The sequence below is a fragment of the Haliaeetus leucocephalus genome, unplaced genomic scaffold, assembly GCF_000737465.1.
Source record: "Haliaeetus leucocephalus isolate CR32 unplaced genomic scaffold, Haliaeetus_leucocephalus-4.0 Scaffold135, whole genome shotgun sequence".
NCBI lineage: Eukaryota > Metazoa > Chordata > Aves > Accipitriformes > Accipitridae > Haliaeetus > Haliaeetus leucocephalus.
This window is the reverse complement of record NW_010972571.1, coordinates 814,333-835,010: the sequence shown is the minus strand read 5'-3', so window position 1 is coordinate 835,010 and position 20,678 is coordinate 814,333. Positions and strand designations below refer to the sequence as shown.

At 37.3% G+C, this 20,678-nt stretch overlaps 1 protein-coding gene across 5 annotated transcripts in view; it reads right to left on the bottom strand.

Moving 5' to 3' along the window:
* Positions 1 to 572: 572 nt before the first annotated feature.
* The window catches only part of OXNAD1 (oxidoreductase NAD-binding domain containing 1), a 20,172-nt gene continuing 66 nt past the window's right edge, over positions 573 to 20,678 (bottom strand). The window contains exons 2-10 of one of the 5 annotated variants that reach the window (XM_010585893.1): positions 20,002 to 20,082; positions 16,366 to 16,528; positions 16,040 to 16,103; positions 11,941 to 12,047; positions 8,273 to 8,414; positions 5,007 to 5,043; positions 4,801 to 4,901; positions 1,852 to 1,960; positions 573 to 1,206 (exon numbers count right to left, since the gene is read on the bottom strand). In XM_010585893.1, coding sequence (XP_010584195.1) covers positions 1,052 to 1,206; positions 1,852 to 1,960; positions 4,801 to 4,901; positions 5,007 to 5,043; positions 8,273 to 8,414; positions 11,941 to 12,047; positions 16,040 to 16,103; positions 16,366 to 16,496 — 846 coding nt within the window. In that variant the 5' untranslated portion in view covers positions 16,497 to 16,528; positions 20,002 to 20,082 and the 3' untranslated portion in view covers positions 573 to 1,051. Of the gene's footprint in view, positions 1,207 to 1,851; positions 1,961 to 4,800; positions 5,044 to 8,272; positions 8,415 to 11,940; positions 12,048 to 16,039; positions 16,104 to 16,365; positions 16,529 to 20,001; positions 20,083 to 20,678 lie in introns of those variants that run through there. The other 4 variants (XM_010585894.1, XM_010585890.1, XM_010585891.1 and 1 more) reach the window with 4 other exon arrangements.

Here is a 20,678-nt window from a genome sequence, read left to right as displayed (position 1 = left end):
CACCACCTAAGGCCTTGAACTGTCTATATAGATAATTAATAAACTCATTATGGCTTTTTGTTAGTCTTATCATTTCTGTGATGAGTTTTTCTACAAGTTGGGGGAAGAAGCTTCATTCAAGAAGAGCTTAGGTGTCAGCCATTACACCTAGAGGTACCCACATACCTTAAAAGAGCAAACTTTCCAGAGATTTTTTTCCAACCAAGCAGAACTGGTGCATCCTGGAGCCTTCTAGAACTCTGAACTGCAGCAGGATCACGGCAATTTCCTGTCTCAGCTATTGCTGGCCAGTGCTGCTTTGCAGGATGAGGCACATGCAAGCACAAGCTGGGTGGACTATCTCAGCACCAGCAAGGGATACAGGTTCACGTGAATAGCTCTGTACAGCTCTGTCAGAGGCTGACAGATTCTAAACACTTTTACACTCGATACTTTTAACTCTTGTCTGAATATGACTATGAAAAAATGTCTTTTACTGTCAACACAGTTGACTTAAACCACATAAAAGGTTTTTTTTCTTTTAACAAGAAGTTGCAAGAGAAGGAAGTCACCTCACAGCAACTCTACTTCTATAAAAATATTAATTTATTATACAGAACTGGGGAAGGCAGGGTGTTGACTCATTAGCACAATAATTTGGAACAGATTCAGAAGTTGTGGCCTGAATTATTATTTATTATAAACTGACCTGGCATTGCTGCACAACTAATTCTCTACAACTGCTGAATCAGGCACTGAAGGTCTTTCAAAAGCTGACTAACAAAACAAGTGTATAAAATGAAAATATACTGCTACCCATAAGAAGTAGGCAAACCATCAAAAAACCAGAACAGTTAATGTCTTTAATATAAAAATCACTTTTTTTCCCCCAAAAGCAGCAGCACTGTATTACAGGTGTATTATAGTTAAATTAAAGGAACACTATCATGATTGAGGACATCTTCATGTATGAAATAAAATCTTCCAAATAATTCATAGTCCATTTCTGTACATTTTAGCTTATCAAAATATACTGGAAACAAATAATACATTTTCTGTTCAGCAAGTGTCACTACCACCATTTCTCAAAGAAAACACAGTTTCTAGGAACACCAATGTTAGACAGTAGTTTGGATATAGATTCTATCATTGGAGGTGGACCACAGATGTACCATAAAGTATCCTTAGATACATGTTTTTCTAGATCCTTTTCAGATATTCTTCCCTCTGACAAAGAAAAAAAGTAAGAAATGAGAACAGAAATATTAATCATGAACTAATCTCAAAAAGAATGACTGGTTAAGAGGTATTTCAAGCACTCATTTCTTAAAAATGCCAGGCCTGTTTAAGGATAATAGGTATCAAGATTTGAGGCTTCCAAAACCATTTGTTCTGCTGGGGATATAGATCAGTACTTCCAGTTGGAATGCACAGGATATTAGTCACTGAAGAGGAGCATTGGTTACATACAACTAAAAATCCCACATTCAGATGAAAAAAAATAGGTAAGTATCTCAATACAAATACAAGAGAAATGGAAACACGATGAATTATCTCTTACAGGCATCAATCCCACCTTAAGAAAAGTAAATACTTTGCTTAATAGTTTCTGGAATAAAGTTTGCAGTGGGAAATACCAGTATAAAGTTTGGAATTAACAGAGCAGGTTTACTGGAAATGAAAACAAAAGCTACAAAGGGAAAATTTTTCTCCAAAGTGTAATATGTACAGTGAAATAATTTAGGTTTAACTCACATCTCATTTTGAATCTTTAAATGTAAAAATACTAAATTATGCATATAACTTCATCCTCTAGGATGTAATTGAACTTAGACTTTAGATATCATCTCTGTACATCGTCATTATATTTACCTGTAACATGTGGCTGAAGTTCTTTACAGATCTGTGAACTCTGTTGGGTGACATGGAAATGACACATGATCTTTCCAGGAAATGCATTCATCAAACCGAGAATATTTTTCTGTAATGTTAAACACACTTGCTTATACCACAGGCCATTAAGTCAAAACAGATGTATGCATACAGTCCCACAACACCAGAGATTACTACCGAGTACCAAGACTCTTGCATTTCAGCACTGAGAACTTGATGGGCTTGATTTCACAGGGCTGACCTGCACACGTAAACACAGTTTCCGAATCTGGAATGTGAAGACACTACCAGCAATCTTGTTAGTGCTTTTTTTCTCCTTTTTTACAATAGGTTGCAAGTTGTAAGATTTGGACCTAAGAACCAGTTATGTCCTTTCCCGATTTCCTCCTTCCACTTAAATAGTGGTTTTCCATTTAAAAAAAACCCCTGCAGTATGCATTTACCATTTGTTAGGAACTTTTTAAGTCTTATCTGCTTTATCTGGTAAGATTACTAGACCCTTTACTCTCTTGTGTTCTCCACGTAAAACCAACTACAGTGTTAACACTAATGCTATTTTTACCAGAGTAGAAATTCTGTAATTTTCAGTTCCCTAAGTCACAGCTGTGATAGTTACCACCAAAAACCCAGCGGCTTCAGTTCAAATCATAGTAAAAAAAACCCCAAATCTGTCAGTCAGATGCTGTAGTTAGTTCTGAAACTAAATTTAGTTAGTGTCTAGATTCTGCACTATTTGGGATTTTCACTGCTGGAACGGACACTGGAAATTCTTTCTTAAAATATTCTGAAATAAAAATAATTTCTACTCTGTGAATAGGTAAATTAGGTTGTTTTGCTATGTGTTTGCTTACTAACTAGTTACTACAGTGAACAGTCTGCCATGGGTTGCTTAACAAAAAACACCAGATAGATTCTACTTTATAGACAAATCTGTTTCCGATTCCCTAAAAAGACATGGACGAAGAGCAGCACAGACAGACACTGCTGTACACTGTTCCACTAGCACCTCTAATGTTGGCCTGCTTACACTGTTCTGGGTGTGACTCTAAACTTTTGTTCCCTTTACGTGGAACCACATACAATTTGATAGCACTTTTGAAACTAATCATGTCCTGTTGAGTTGAAGTCCTAGGACCAAGCCAGAAGGCATGCCTAAGGTAGGACTTTTCCGGCTTAAATAATCCTGCAGTCATTCACAACACCTACTTGTAACCTATCATGCTGTAATTCAGTGACATGGACAGAAAGTAGCAAATATCACACATGTGACATCAGCCACCAAAGTACTATTTTCTAGTACCCTAACGCAAGAGACAGGCTCTCTTTAACTGAATGAAGGAGAATTTTAACAGCTCAGCAGGCTCTTTGCAGCTTAGTGAGTTAGTGTACAAAATGAAACAGACAGATTAGCAATATAGATCTAAGGGAAAAGACCTATCCCCCAGTGTCCCAGCCACAATAAGGAAATAAGGGTCACATTCACTCCTCATGACATCAGGAAAATCCAGCTAACTGACATCTTGAAGTAGCAAAGTTAGTACGGCAGCTTTTGTAATTCTAACACTGTATGCTTCTACTATTTTAAATATCAAGACTTTCAAAAGTAGTGCATCTGCCTATGAAATGAAAGCACATCCAACATGAGTATTAGAAAATTACATTAGCGTCACCCTTCATCCCTGTCAGCCTATACACAGCTGCTTCTTCAGGAGACAGGTCCTCCAAACCATCAGCGACAACCTAGCAGTTCCTCATGGAGACTGTACAGATGTATCTCACAACAGCATGAAGACTCTAGTGATCCTATTTCCTCAATCCTCTGCACAGAAGTAACGAATTTTCATATACGTGTTCTGGGTTTGAGGGACACATGAAGAATGAAGGGAAGAATATATTTCAAGCACTGTGACATTTCATTGTGTTCTCTTCTGTCCCAGAAGCTCTAATGCAAAAGCTCTGCTGTTGTAACACTGCTGAAGTGAAACTTGGGAAATGCTAGCTCCTGCACTGAAAAAAACTGAGTATGCTTAGAACAGACTTGGAGATTAGTAGTTGGCCAAATGGAAGAGTAGATAGGTTCCAGTTTATTATTCCACTGCTAGCAACAAACAAATGAATTCTCAAAGAAAGCAAACCTCTTTGTATCTAGAAATATGGTAGAAGTACAGAATTAAAACTAGTGATGGATCCTATACACAATTGCTGGAATCATGATAGATTTTCACTTTTTTTCTTACAATCAAAAGCTTTCAATATTTCAAAGAAACCTAAATCATTAGGGATGCTTCTTTACAGAAGCTGCACTAATTTGACCCTAAAATCTTATCAGTGACCCTTAATGGCCGAGTGTGACAACTGATCTTTAACTGGTAAGTAAATGTTGATGAAGTACTATACAAACAATTTTTCAAGTGGCTATAAATACTTCATTCATATACTACTATCCAATAATAACTAATGCAGTATCATTAAAGCTCCCCTATTGTTTTTAGAAAGTTTCCTTTGGATATAATTGCTCTTGCTAGTCTTTAAATTCAATACAATCTATACTGAGACTGTGTGGTTACAGTATTATAGCATATAGCATTATGCATAATATTAGTGTGTATATACACTTACATGTTATAGTATATATAATCTTTAGTATACTATGATGCTTTTACGACATTATAGTAAAATGTAGACATTTAGGGCTAATTGACTTATCAGTGAAGTCAATGAGACCAGGTACGTCCAATAACAACCTTAATTTGTACACTGGCATAAGTAATTAACAAAACACACATGGGATTCAAAGCAGGAAGTTAGTTTTGTCTCTGTACAGCGTCTTACACAGAGGGACTCTCTGGAATTCGGCAACAGAATGATACACACACTGAGAGCTGAATATCTGAGATCTTTTTTTTTTTTTAAAAACTTTTTACTTACCTTAAATAAGAGTTCACTTGTATTTTTTGCACTGTAGTACAGCTTCACTGTTCCCATTTTGTATCCGTTTCCTTTACCCTCTTGGTATCCATGAAGATCTACTATATGCAGCAGTATAGAAAACAATGGGTTAATTCCAACACCCCCTGCTATCAGCACTAGTTTTACAGGGGAGTCACCAGGCTGAGGATCAAAGAAGAAATCACCTCCCACTCGCAGAGCCACTTCTGAGTCAAGAGTGCACTAGGATGGAAAAGAAGATACTTAATTTCAAAACTAAAAGCAAAAGTTGAAATATTCTTCTTCTTGCACCATAGTCACAAGACTTGCTGGGCTGTGATTTTTTATTTTTATTGACCAGTGAGGGAAAACTGAAGTAGTTTAAAATAAACACACAGTTTCCAGCTATCTGAAGTAATCTATTTCAGTGTCTCTAGGGATCTACTTCTACTTTCAGAAGTTTCAGTCTTCTGATAAGGCAGGATGGTGAGTCCCCCTTCCCACCCCCATAAGAGTTGAAGAGGGATGATTCATGCAAGAGTTTTTCAACAGCAGTATGTGGTTGTGAAAACCTGAGGTTAACATGCGAGATCACACTTTTACCCAAACCCAGTCTCATGTCAAAAAAGGCCTTGCTATGAGGTCACAGAAGGAAGTCAGAATGAGTTGCACAGACGCAGAAGGTTTTTCCATCCCCATTCCTAAAAAATAAAAAACACCCAGAAGCAAAGCAAGTATCCACAAGAATATTTCTTGCAGAACCACTTCTGCATTTGCAATTTCAGAGTTGTAGAAGAAGAAAAATCAGGGGAAAACCTTCTCTCTTCCTTTCCACTTGTACATAAGAAATTATTTCTTAGCGAAATTTGCCAAAGCATGGTTTTTTTGATACATGGAAAACTAAAGCTACAACAAAAAAACCCATTTGGGTCAGTATCTTCTTGGTAAACCAGCACTGCATCCCAGTATGAAGGATGAAACCGCAGTACAGAGAAGTCAGGTTGAGTTCTTCCACATCACTGCAAGCTAACAGAACAAATAGGAGCAGAAAACAGAACTCATTTCAGGCCATATAGAGGGTTTAAAAAATAAAACAAAAGACGATAGGGAAACCAAGTAAGGTGGGAAAGGAGGAGAGAAAAAAAAGGAAAGCTACAAGAACTGCTGAAAAATTAGCAGTTAGTCACTTACAGAATAAAAACATTTCCTCCTCGATATCAGGAAACAGTAATCGAAACAAAAGGATTTCCATTAATGACAACTGTATAGTAAACAAAGGTCTAAACACGTAACAATTCCACTAGGAGGAAGGAAGCCCTTGGACGCAGGTACTGCACAGAACACAGAGGTTCCTAAATTAGTGAGCATGACCATTAAAAAAAAAGTTTCTTGCCTTTCTTAATTATTGCATAAAGTATTATCTCTCAATTATAGTGTAAGACAATCAGCATTCATTATCTGAAACTAATTTCTCTCTCCTTCTTTAATGTGCACTGCCAGGCTTTCCCATCATGATTTGCCCTGTTTTAGAGATGCGTGAATCCAGAAGTGTTCCAGATTCATGTGGCAGAAGGAGGACATAAGATTTTGGTACCCTTTGTGGAAATAAGCATTTTTAGGGAGAAATAATCTCATTATTGTCTAATCTGCCTCCTTAACCAGCTATATCTCATCAAGATTGGATGTAGGACAGAGGAAAAATCTCTCTTAACCAGCAGTCACCCACGTTTCAGTACTTTAGCCATGCCAATGTTAACAGTAAGTCAGTATTCACAAAAAACCAGTAAAATTCTGGAGCAATACGGTGAGAAAGTGTTGTCCTTTAACCTAGTTTGTAAATACGGCATTGAAACAGCTTAGGCAGAAAAGTGAAGCAATCAATACATTACATGTACATTTTTCTAAAGAAAAGGCTGTATCTTCCTAAAGCTATAAGATACTCTGCTAAAATTATGATTTTATATACAATAACATTAGAAAAAAAAAACACCTCTAAAAAACCCCAGATACAGTGAGTAAATTAGTACTAACTATTCCCATAACATCTTTTACCCCGAGATATCAACTTCCCTTAGAAGTAACTTTTAAACAATTAAGTACCAGACTTTTTTCACCATATATACAACCTTTTCAAATTCTAGGTTACTATTTTTTCCTTCTTCTTTCCTAAGGAAAAGCATGCACTTTTGTTTAGCTAAAAGAGTCCATATACACCCTGGAGGTTCCTCCACAGCATCAGGTTTAACCTAGCTTACCCACTAACTAAAGACTTTCCTATAAATTCAGCCAGAAAACTCAGCAACAACAAACTGATTTATGACATCCAAAATCCTAAGAGAGTCTCCGGAGACTGGGAATTATGTAGTTAGGTCTTCATATTCTTTAAAGAGCAATACCAAAAAACAGATCCTCTTAGGCATTATGCAGTCTGCTGGCACGTGCACTACAAGTTCTACACAACATCTCAAAAAGGTTATTTTGTTTATGTTCCAGTGGAGATAACTTGATATGACACCAATTAAAATACTGTGGATGGTCACATGCTAACTACTAGATTAGCAGCACTTTGCATATCCTCAATTCTAGTATATTTGCATCAATCTTTACTGTAACTCGTTAGCCACTGAACAAAACTGCAGTATTTGTAAACCTAGAAGAATCCGTCAATTTAAACTTCACAGCCACATTTAGGAAATACAAATGCCAGGCAGAGAACAGTAAATAGGACAGATCACAGAGGGGTGTGAAAAGAACAGAAGTTGACAGGACAGATCATCTATGAAAAACGATCAGCAGCAGAAACAGGACTCTTCTGACTTAACTAAATGGGGTAAATGGAAGAACAAAACACTGCAAGAGGCCAAAGTGTGAGACTTTACTTTTAACATAGCAAATCAAGCCTTGGGTTATGTCAATATTACAAAAATATTGCATATTTAAAAGAATACTATCAAAATTCTGAAGTATTGTTTTATCATTTCAGAATAACTGAGCTAAGTATCTCCCTTTGCTACCACTTAATAATCTATATTTGTATTTATCTGACAATGCTTCCCAGTTTCTGTTTGCAGAAACGGACAAGAATGATGGCAAGTTATCAGATGTAACTGTAACATGTAACACAACCTGTTCTCAGGGACACAAGTTAGAACAGAGGTTTTTCAACATTTTTCAGTTCATTAATTCCAAAGGAGTGAGAACCCTTATATGCACTAAGTACAGTATCACTGTAAGTCCAAGCACAAGTGGAGTGAAAAGATCACAGTAACCATATTACCACATACACATCCAATTTCTAACCCTTACTGAACAAAAGGTTTTAAAGATTTACATTGTATTAAAAATGGTTGAACAAGTCAACAGTAGTTTTGCACTCAATAGCAAAAAGTAGTCTGAAATCACACACACCACCCCCTCAAAAAAAAAAAAAAGGAAAAATAAAAAGCCAAATCTCACAGTTAATCTCATTTACCTCAGTGTGAATCCAGTGAGCAGGAGGATGAACAGTGTGCTTTACTGCCAGCTCTAATATTCCTTCTCGTTCCAACAGGCCAGGGCTTGAGCATATTGAGAATCCCCCAACTACAGATACTCCAGGAATAAAGAAATCAACCCTAAAAATAGACCAGAAACAAAAGTTTAAAAGACAGCCAACAAACCCAAACATGGAAAACAAAATGGCTGCCTTTGTTTCAATTATCCTTCCTTGACAAAGACATCTTCATTTCCCTAACATAACTTTTCAAAAAAGGACTTAATCTTGAGTAATGCCATTTCCTTAAAATTATTTTCATCTAGAAACATGTCATCACCTTTGTTAAACTATCAGGTTTTTAAACCATTCTGCTTTTAGCATTAGATGCTACATATTACAACAGACTAGAATTCTAAGTGTTTAAATAAATCATTTGCGTATTAAACCAAAACCACAATATGGTCTGATAGAGTGGCTTAAATCCCACTCTTTTTGGTCCCTTTGATGGGGTCTTCAATTTTCAAACATAAGAAGATTGGGAAACTAATTATAGGGAAATGATTTTCGATTAAACGCTTTCTTTTCTTAGGAAGATGAAATACCTGAAGTAAAACCACAGTCTGTAAAAAATTTCTCCAGTGAAAGGTCAGTAACTAGAAGCAGAATCGCTTTACCTCTTGAACTGCAGTGCCCTCTGGTGGCAGATATCTCTTTCTAGTTGATAGGAAAAGAAACTGGAATAAATGACTACAATATTTTTTAAAGTTAAAGTAAACCACACATGGGTTTCCACAGATTAGAAGGTAATATATGGCTAAGCTTTTGCAACACCAGCAATTAGAGAGTATGGAAGGCAAGCCATTACTACACATGAGCTACAATTCATTTTCATAAAAGTAAGGCTTTGATATTCCAAATAGTATCAGAAAAGGTTAGAAGCTGGTTTATAATTTAACATTTAAACTCCTCTGTGTTGCATAAATCTTTAAATATTTCAGTTTTTTACAACACATAACAAAATCCCTATATTTCTAAAGAAAACTAATGTTTAAAACTAATTGTGCTGCTCCACTTCTTAGGAAACAACCACACTGGTAAGCAATGCCAAGTACTAGAGAATCATTAGTCAATTCGAACCTGAGTTAGGCTGGCTCAGTATTAGTTAAATGAGAATGCAACAAGAAATACAGACTGACTTTCACTGCACAGATACTTTCTTTAAACAGCAAGGCTGTATTCTTCACAGAGATCACAAATTCTTGAGGGAGAAGCACTTTGGATAGTTCACTACTTTTTAAAGAAAAAATCTTGCCTGCTGACTCCCCACAAAGATTCACCCTTCGAAGAAAAATATCCTCTTTTTCTCTCAAAGAATGCACAAAGCGTGATATATACAATACTATAGTGATACAATTTTTAACTTTATGCTAATAAACTTGATGGTGTATAAAGGTATCTGACTGCAAATAAAAGGTCAACAACCAAAAAAAGTTGAGAAGGCTTATTTCGCTGTCCTCAGCTTCTGCAGCCCCACTGACCACGGGGCTCAGCTTTCCTGGCAGTAAGGATCTAAGAGATTAGAAAGGATGACTCTTGTATTGCAGCATTTATTGTAGCAAAGAAAACCTCAAGATGCTACTAAAGCTCTTTACCACCCTCTGGTGGAAAATAATCTTACTACTTAAGTTAGAGAAAAAAAAAATTACATTTATGCTGTAAAGTAACAATTTCCATTCAAGTCAAAATGTTCTGCTTGACATATAAGGGAAATATTATTCGCACCTGGTGGGGAAACATTCATACAAAACCAAACGTTGCTGTACAATCTAAATCAAATGTAGTTTTCACCCTTCTAATGTACTAACATAGGCGTGCATTTCTTTCTACATTAGTATTTCTTTTCCAATTACATAATTATGAGATATTTCAGGGCATAGTGTACTATATTACAGTGGACTAGCTAGTATTTCTAATGGGTTGTCTAATCTTAGCTGTGTGTAGGAAGGATAAGAGGACTCCTGAAGAAATGCTATCTGTGACAGCTTAAGCAAAAGGAGTAGTTGTAAGGAAAAAAAAGAAAAAAACAAAACCTATATAAACCCACAACAAGGAAAGGAGCAAACAGATGTAAAACAGAGATCTTACAGTGGTTTTTCATTTCCCTCCTTTTAAAGGCTACCTAAGCCCAATCTTTAAGAAACAATTAGCAATTGCTGGAGGAAGAGATCAGAAACAGTAAAACCATAAAGCTACTTCTTCAAAGTATTTATAACATGCATATACCTCAATGCATGTTTTAGTAAATCAAAATGGGCAAGAGCAACAAGTGTCTTCATTATTTCTTGAAGTCAGATAAAGACCAATATCTGCCGACATGGTTGCAAAACAAATTCACTTTTGCTTCTGAAAAACTTGATAATTAGAACACTTTCAAAAAATATATACATTTTAATGGCAATCTTTGGCTGTAATATCTTAGTATAGCAAATTCTAACAAGTTAGCCTTTTCTACTCAGGAAATTGTGGCCTGGTGTTTTGTACTGCTCATCAAAAAATGCAACCATAGTTTATAGCTACAAGTATAGAAAAGTTGTATACCTTACAATAGCATTAGAATACTTTCAAGGAAGAAGAAAATGAAAAAGAGTAATTATAATTAAAGCTTTCAGTTTTCAGCATAATTTCTAAAACATTTTTGGAGGGTAAATGTACTTTCCAAGTACTGGCAAGCAAGAATTTAATATGAGTCACTGCACATGTGCAAAAACTGCAGCAAATTACTCCACAAACAAATTATTGCAATCAACATCTTGTGTTCTGGTTCTAAATTTAAAAGCCAGCATATTAACACTACATGAGTAACATATGCTGTTAATATCCTAGCAGCTATACTTTGATTCCAGCAAAACCACTTTCAGATGGCCTAAGCCAATAAAAAGTTTAAGAACATTTAAGTGTCCAATGCCAAAAGCAACTACTTACAGTTTTAAATTGATTTCTAAGAGAAAAAAAAAAGCGATTGAGTGGGAGTATTTTTAACGAGGAAGGAAGACAAACATGAAAATCCACTATTTCCTTGGGAAAAAAGCTGTAAGGTTGCTTAAACAAACAGCTAATAATTTCAAAAGCTTAATAATTCAAGTTTTTTTATTTTGAAGTTTGCCTATGTATATTTATATATTAATCTGATCTAGCAGGCTTAAATTTCAGAGTGGAAACTTCTAGGGGAAGAAATAAAAGCTAACAGGCATTTCTGATTCAATTATAAACCAAAACTAAGTAATCAGCAGTCTCAGCTCCGCTGTAAAAATAGCTAGTAAATAAAGACAGTAAAGGCAGCTTGCAGAATAAATCACAGTGCACTTCAAAGCACTCTTGAAGAAACAATGTAATATACATAAAACAGAGGAAAATACTGAAACAATCAAACTGAACATTTAAAGAATATCCATTTTTGTCCTTTTAAAATTAGCATTAGCATACTTAATAATGGCTATTTTAAAATTATGCCAAATATCAGCTATTTGACAGAACACCCAACAATAAAATATCATATTACGTAAATTAACAATTTTTTCCAAGGCTCAAGTATCAAGGGCCTTTTAACATTTTGTTATAGTGGACTTCTGCTAGTAATTTTCCCCTCAAATATCAGAAGATCTTACCACTGTCCTGCTTTGAAAGTAAAATCTTTATTTGCAATAGCCAAACGAAGCCTTTTGACTGTCTCCGATTCATTGGTGATTCCACACACTTTTGCTTGTGAAATTACCTAACAAAAGGAAAATAAGCCATTGTGTTACGGAGATATCATTTGCAGCAAAAGTACTCAAGAATCTGTGTATGAGATATCTATCACTTCGCATGTTTTCTGTGGCATTTCATTATCTAAAGCACCAATATTTTTTCACTGGGGTAGAGAAACAAAAATGGATTCACTTACATAGTTACTGAATGGAGAAACAGTTTTCTACTGATAGCCCACCATGTCTGTCACTTTTGTCAGGGTTATTCTAAGATTGTATACAAACTTATTTTATTTCACTTGAAAAGAACATAACAATAAAGAGAAGTGATTGCTACTTACCACTTCACAGATTCTGACCTCTACAAAGCAGATTCCTGTATCTTCCAGCAACAAAATAAAAACACCTCTGCTATAAAGACTGACTGCTACTGAAGTCCCAAGGAGAATTCTGGATCTGTATCTAGTTTTATTTAAGTAATTAAATGCATTACTGGCAGAGTATGCATTAATGCATAATGCATTAATGCAAGAAAAACAATAAGCCTTGTCTTACTGCATTTACACACATACCCATTTGACCACGTATATGATCTACAAACACAGGGAAACTGCAACACAAGTTATCATTGCTAGTTAACAGAAGAGTTTTTGTTTGGCAACCAGATGGAAGAGGATGTAAGAGCCGTAGTTGATACTGCCTTTAAAGAGATTAAAAAAAAAAAAAAGAAAGAAAGAAAAATAATGCTTTTCTAAATGAAAAGCAGATTTTGCATCAGGAGCATCGGGCAGGGGCTCCCCACTTAAAACTCTTTGATGCCCATCAGTACAACATGGATTTTTCTCCCCTCCTCTCCCTGCCCTTCCTCTTCAGGTATTTTTGAGTTATAATTATTAACCATTTTCCTCTACAAAGAAAGTAATGTCCTAAATATTTTCTACACAGGCAAATATACAGATTTTAATCTGTTAAAAAATGCTGATGTCATTTACCACACTAGGAAATACTAATAATGCCACCAGAACTCTACCATTTCTCATTTGTATAAGATCAAACAGATTAAAAAAAATAATTAAACTTTAACCAACTATGCTCTAATTTAAAACACATAGCAGGAAATTAATTTATTCATAAAGCAACATTTGAACATGTCCACTGTCCCATTAAGCAGCAGGACATTTGCCAATTTAAAATAAAGTAGCACACATTTCTTTTCCACTTTAGCAGACAGTGTTAAACGGGGAACACAATCACTCTAAGTTAACAAGAGAAATGTCAGACACATGACTAAAATGGTTGTTCTGATGGAGAAACCTTAAGTCCAGGAAGCGGACATTAAGTTTGGATCTTCTTCATTCCCTTCTTTACTCTTCAGTACACTCCCTAATTTATTCTTTGGCTGATACATCTGACAGAGCACTGGAAATGTAATTCTTAATCAGTATAAAGTTATTACAAAAAATGAATTTAAGTCGATCAAAGACATTCACCCAGTATTTTGAACCACCACAAGAGTATCCAACTGGCCCAAAACAAGGCTGCAGTGAGAGGGAGGAGGACAGAGGACTCCAGGCTTTGCTGTTGTATTTCAAGAAAGTGTTAGGCACTTTTTCTTGCCCTGGTCCTTCCCATTACCACTCTTCAACAGGCGATATTGTGTGGCGTGCAGCCTAATGCAACACAGACCTATGATTATCTTTCTACAGGACTGAAATGGCCAAATAAGGCAATACAGACTGAGGGAAGCCAACTGCTGATTACATGGAATTTAAAACCAAGCAGAGGATTTAAAATAAACTGATTTTAAAGTGGTCAGAAATAAAGTAACAAAGAATAAATCAAGCATTAAAAAAAGAAACAGCATAATCCTCTGATATGCAGAGAATTTGTGGTAGCAAGAACTGAGCCCTGCTCTTCCACCTATGCTACACAGATTCCATCTCTTCCTCAGGAAGAGTTCCCTGTACCACCTCAGAGTCTCCAACACCTCATAAGGATCCATTTTCCACGTATTTTCCAGCTACCCAGCATTTATGTTGAGCAGAATAAGTAAGCAAGCCATGCAATCAGAAATATCCAGGATAAAAAAAATGGTTGCAAGACTCAAAATTGCAATCATTTTTTCCATGTCAGAAGCAAACAAGAATGCACATCTGACTGTACCTGCCTCTAATACTCATTTTCTCCATCTACTGAGTTAATCTGGCATAAATTGGATCCACCCAAGCAGCTGTATGTCCACAAGCAATGCTAATGTGTACTCAAGTAAGAGCTGACATTAGGTGTGAGTAGCTGAGGCACAGCTTTGAGACACATGGCTCCCAAAGCTGGCTCACATCTTGGCGAAACGAGGCTGCATTTGTCTCATCCGTCTACAGCCTATGTCATTAAGTCCTGAATCTTCAGTTTTGGGGTTACCTATATATCCCCACCACCCAGCCTCCTTTCAAGAAGAATTCACTTGGCCTGTGACTTATTCTCAACTGTAGTGAGGGAAAACCTAGCAGAGAAGGACTTAATTATGTATGCACATTAACATCTGTGTAGTGTGTCTGAGAATATAGTTTGTCCTGCTGTGTGACACATGCAAGACTGGCCTTTCGTGCATGTCTGCTCAAGACTGAGAGAAGCTAACTAAACATGGAGAAAAATTGGGCATAATTTCCCAACTTTTGGGAATTAAAGATGGGATTTTTCAGTCAAAAAGGTACCCTACTTCTCCTGAAAAGTCTAAGAAAAATGCAGAATTGTTTCACTACTGAAACATTTTTGAGAATTGAAGTCATATTCTGCCAGTAATTAAAAATTTCAAAACATCTACTTTAGCTAATTGCAGAAAGGAAATACCTACATGAAATACAAGAGTATGTTCGCTTCTGAACATTATGAAAAAGAATGCTTACTGCACAAAACTGAGATCCAGAATAAGCATTTCTGAATTTTGATGGAGAACAATGCTCTATCTTCCTTGTACTTGTGAATTAAAATAGATACAAACTAAGATCTTTTTTACAACTGCCTATCATCTCTCCCTTCAAAATGTCTACACTTTATCTTATCTCTCATGTTATAAAAGGACATTTTCCACATTTTTTTTATATCAAATTTGAACCAGAACTGTAGATATCCATAAAATTCTCAGAAGGCTGTGTAGACATGACAGGTATCAGTGTGCTTGACCAGAATGCTATTAAATTTCTTGTCCAACATAAAGTAAACAGCATCACATCATCAATAATTTTTATAACTCATTGTCAAGGTTTAACCCCAGCCAGCAACCAAGCACCACACAGCCACTCACTCATTCCCCCCCACAGTGGGATGGGGGAGAAAACCGGGGGGTGGGGGGGGACGACGAGACGTAAAACTCATGGGTTGAGAAGAACAGTTTAATAGAACAGAAAGGAAGAAACTAATAATGATAATAATAATTATAAAAGAATTGGAATGTACAAAACAATTGATGCACAATGCAATTGTTCACCACTCGCTGACCAATGTCCAGTTAGTTCCCGAGCAGTGATCCGCCCCAGGCCAACTCCCCCCAGTTTATATATTGGGCATGATGTCACATGGTATGGAATACCCCTTTGGCCAGTTTGGGTCACCTGCCCTGGCTGTGTCCCCTCCCAACTTCTTGTGCCCCCCCCAGCCTTCTTGCTGGCTGAGCATGAGAAGCTGAAAAATCCTTGACTTAGTATAAACAGTACTTAGCAACAAACTGAAAACATCAGTGTGTTCTCAACATTCTTCTCATACTGAATCCAAGACATAACACTATACCAGCTACTAGAAAGAAAATTAACTCTATCCCAGCCAAAACCAGGACATTCATTACATTTCACACATTGACCACAAAATACACTTATCAAATATCAATATCAAATATGAAAAATGAGGAGAAAAAGAAGTAAAACAGACTCTAGAAGACAAAATGAAGCCTAAGAATGAAATACAACTATCCAGTTTCTTCACACACACAAAAAAGTACTTATATCCTGAAGAACAGAACACTAACCTCCTGGCGAAAATTATTTGCTGTTCTCTCTAGATGATCCATTTTCCTTTTTGATTTTATTGTGCTACAACAAAAAGCAAACACAGATAATAGTCATTTTGACAGCTGTGCTACTGTCCCTTACTGATAGGAATTTCTATTAACATAACAATTTACCAGTGTAATCCAGACTAAGTCTAAATACGAATTAAATATAAATATACAACTGGGAGTTAAATAAGTATTTACAGGTCTGTAATAATTTGTCAGCTTCATTTTGACACAGTGAAGTGTTACCATGACATTCTCTTTAAAAAAAAAAAAAAATTTGTACGTGGATAACCTACCTGTTTACTGTGCAGTAACAAAAATCAGAGTGCCTCACCACCACCAATGCAGAATGAGTGGGAAAAATTCTGCTAGCACCTCTCAGTAACTGAGGAACAGTAAACCCCACGTAAATAGTAGCATGAGCCATGATGACTTGGCAGTCTTCAGAACCACCAGCTCCTGAAAAATCCATATAAATATTTGTTAAATAAAATACTCATCATTTGACATGGCTTGTTTTCACCCTTTATTTCCATTAAATCACAAAGGCTCAACTGGAGCTAAAACTAGCAATAGACATATAGGGTAACAAGAAGGAATTTTAAAAATATGGAAGGATCATAAAGAAGTTAAGTGAAAATGTGCATCCATCAATTTAGGGGGAAGACAACCTTGCCACAGATGATATAGAAAAGGCTGAAGTACTCAACACGTTTTTTTCCCCTCAGTCTTCAGAGGCAAAGCCTGCACCCAGACCTCTGCTTGGACCAGTAGTGTTTGGGAAGGAGAGGGCTAAGGAGTGGGGCCAGCAACTGCTTAGAGAAGCTGGATGTATTCAAATGCACAGAGCCAGACGGGTTACACTCAAGGCTGCTAAGAGACACAGCTGACATGCTTGTGAGGCAACTGTTTATTACCTATGAAAATCAGTTACCTGGGAAAGTCTCCAATTGACTGGAAAAAAAGCTAATGCATGGTCATTTTTAAGAGAGGCAAGAAGCAGTGCCTATGTCCAGTCAGCACTACCCAGTCTCTGGAATAATGCTCAGAGCTTGTCCCCTTAGCTGTGTAAAAGCTAAGAAACTAATCAGGGAGATTCAACACAGATTTGCCAAGGGCAAATTATGTTTGATAAATCTGAACACTTACTATGATGAAATGTCTGGTCATGCAGCTAAGGGGACAGCAGCAGATACAATACACCTTGACTGTCCTGTGGCTTTTGACAACATCTGCCATAGCATACACATTAGGAACCTAAGGCCAGATGGACTGTTGGGAGTGGTTGAAGACTGGCTCGGCAGACAGTTGAAGACTTGATGGCTTCAAATTGCTTCAGTTGCTGGCTAGTAACAGTAGGAGTACCCTGGGGTTGATACTGGGGCTGATATAGTTCAGTAAATTTATGAGTAATTTGGATGATGAGACAGAATGTACCATCAGCAAACTTGCAGATGATACTAAATTAGAGGGATGGTTGACATGTTGAATGGTAGAGCTTCACTTCAAAGGGACACTGCGAAACTGCAGGACTGTAAAACAGAAACCTCATGAACTTGAAGTACAAAGGTCTATACCCGGGACTGGCTTAATCCAGTGCTAGCAACTGTCCTGCTCCAAGCAGAAGCTTTGACTAGATGACCCTCAGAAGTCCCTTCCAGCCAACGTATCTGTGATTCTAAATGCTCAAACAATATTTATGTTTGAAAGAAGATCAAACACTGAATATGCATTCCCTTTCTATTGATAAAGAAAGTGTTCTGGTTGGAAAATTTTATAAACACTAAATAAACTGTTCATTTATAGGTTTATTTAAAAACACATAAATCCCTTATACTTCCATATTTCCTACATAATAATAGTTACATCTCTAAACTGTTAAGCAAGTAGCAGACACTTATATGCACTACAGGGGAAACACGGTGTGAAGATTCAAAACTGCATACTCAAAATGGAGCTATGACAGAGAAAGATAAACTGACATGTACAATATTAAAAGTCAGAAAGACCCTTCATATACAAGTGTAGGAACAGGTTCATAGAGAGCCAAGAGACATTTCTCATTGCTTGTAAATCTGCCTTTGTTTTTCCTAAAATGGATTAGCATAATTCTCTATCATATTATCATCACCTATCAAATTAATTATTTCTATGATGCAGTCCATTGCTTCTTTAAAGCCTTCTTAATCTTTTACTTCCATTTAAATCTCTTTTCCGGCATTCTTTTAAAGCATGTAATTTATTTTCAAAATGGTTTTGTTTTTCATTTTGAATCCTTTGAAATGGCAACGATCCAGCTTGTTTAACTAAACAGGCCTATACTCTCTAGGCTTTCACTAACAGCTGCATTGGCTGGTCACTTGGTAATTTGTCCTGTTTGTAATCTTGCACAAATGGGAGGCAGAGCTTTCATAAACCTGGCTGCTCAGAAACAAAATACATTTACTGTAACTACTCAAAATGCCCACTTTCAAGCGTGAGAAATACATCCTGCAGCTTTTAACTGTCCATAATTTTTAATAACTTTTTAGCATTTAATTCCACAGCAGCTTGCAACTTTTCAAAGCAGAATTATTTAAAACTCTTCCACCACCAGTGAGCAAAATCACTTTTTTTTTTTGCCACAGCATATAACAAATACTCGATTTAAACAAAATACTTTAGCGCTTTCTACATGCAAATGTGTAGAAGCTCTTGGTAACAAAAGCATTAACATCTTAAAATATTTTAGCAAGACAAAGTACACATCTAATGAAGAAGTGACATTCCTCTATCTTGGTTATATCCATCTACTTCTCCTTTTTTTTACGCTTCTTGCTTTTTGATTCATGTTCTCAAGCTTTTCACTCTACCACATTAACCAATTCAAAGTAAAAACAAAGGATGTTTGAAAGTGGACATTCTTATGTAAGCTGTTTATGCCAACAGCTGTGACTTTAATTAAATCAACACAACATCAAAATGAACCACATAAAGTCTAACGCTTTGCTTCAGAGGCCAAGAACTGAGAATAAAGACTTAATTATTGGGGTTTTGTATGGTTTTTAAATCACCTCATATCCTTCAAAACCCTTTCTGCAATTAACTGCTACTAAACACAGCAAGATCTGCTGGTATAATACGTGGCCTAACTTTAAAATTCAATAGGAAGATTCTTGATTGTTTATTTTATGTATTTGGTTTAATTCTGCTCCTAAGGTTGACAGTCACTTAAAGCCGGCCTCATTCTCATTTTCACTGCTACCAATTTAGGAAGCAAATACGTTCAGTTCTACATATGAAAATGTAAAAAAACAAGCAACCAACCAAAAGTTCAATATCAATACATAATACTGAAAACAAAATAAATGTCAGCCTTATTTTATTGTAGCAGCTACAACTTTGAAGTCAGAACTGAAAGATCCTATTGACACAGACTATTTTCAGAGTGAGACTCTTCCCTAAACTAAAAATAACTCTTGAATGGTAGTTCAGGATATTTGTTCCATTTACACTGTCATCAATCACTTTCCAATCTGAAAATCACAATAAAAATCAGTTGTAATTTTTACCCTGTAACTAATAAATTCCAAAATCTCTTTTAATGAGTCCTGCTTCTCCTCTACCATATACAAGCCTGAGTCATGACTTTACAAACCTGTGAACAGCCTCTCCCCCGTCTGTCATCTCTGTGACTTTCTTGGCTCATCCAGCTCTTTGGCAATTCCCTGCCCTCCAAGAAGTGCAGTGCTTCAGCCTCCCAAGCTCCTGTCTGGTGGGATGTTCTCCCTTTATTTTTTCTCTCTTCTTACCCAAGCCCTTACAGAAATAGCCACTCCAAATACTCCCTTTCTTCCTTTGCTCCATGGAGAGAAACGAGTGCTACTTTTGTATGCGACTCCTTCCCCTCCGCACTTAAAATTACAATCAAGCGATTCTTTCATCCTCCTTACCCTCTGACCCACCAGCCCTGGGTTAATATTGCTTGAGATCTATGACGGCATCTCTTCTTTACCTCGGTCCTACATCAGTAGCTGAAGGGAGAGAGTTACTTTTAGTTAACCTGTACCGCACTGAAGAGCAATTTACTAAGTAAGTTAATGCAAGAGAGTCTTGAGGGGGAAGCAGGATACTTAAGTGAGCAGGATAGGAAACCTCGTACCAAAAGCATGCGTACAGATGGGCAAGAGATACCCCTCCAGACAAACCGTCCCTCCTGCAAAAGTCACCACCGAAAAACGCTTTTCCCCTTGACCTAGGGCTAAGGAGCACACGGTGTGTGTGCGGGTGCCTGCGTGAAGCACGGGAGAAGCCTACGCCTGGCCGAATCGGGGCAGCATTAAGGAGGCTGGACGGCCGCCACCCCTGCCCGCCTGGGCCCGGCGGGAGGGGATGGACAAGGTCGCGGCAGTGCCCTGCCGTCCGTCCCCCCCCAGCCACTAGGGACCACTGCTCCGCGCCGCCGGCCAGGCAGGAGGGCGGCCAGGACGGGGAACCGGCAGGGCCGAGGAGCGGAGGGCAGCGGTCGGCGCGGGGGCCCGGGCCACCGTGTCCACCGACGTGCGGGGCGACCCTGTGAGGGGAGAGAGGCGGGCCACGGCCCCACACCCTCTCGCCCGCCGGCCCTCAC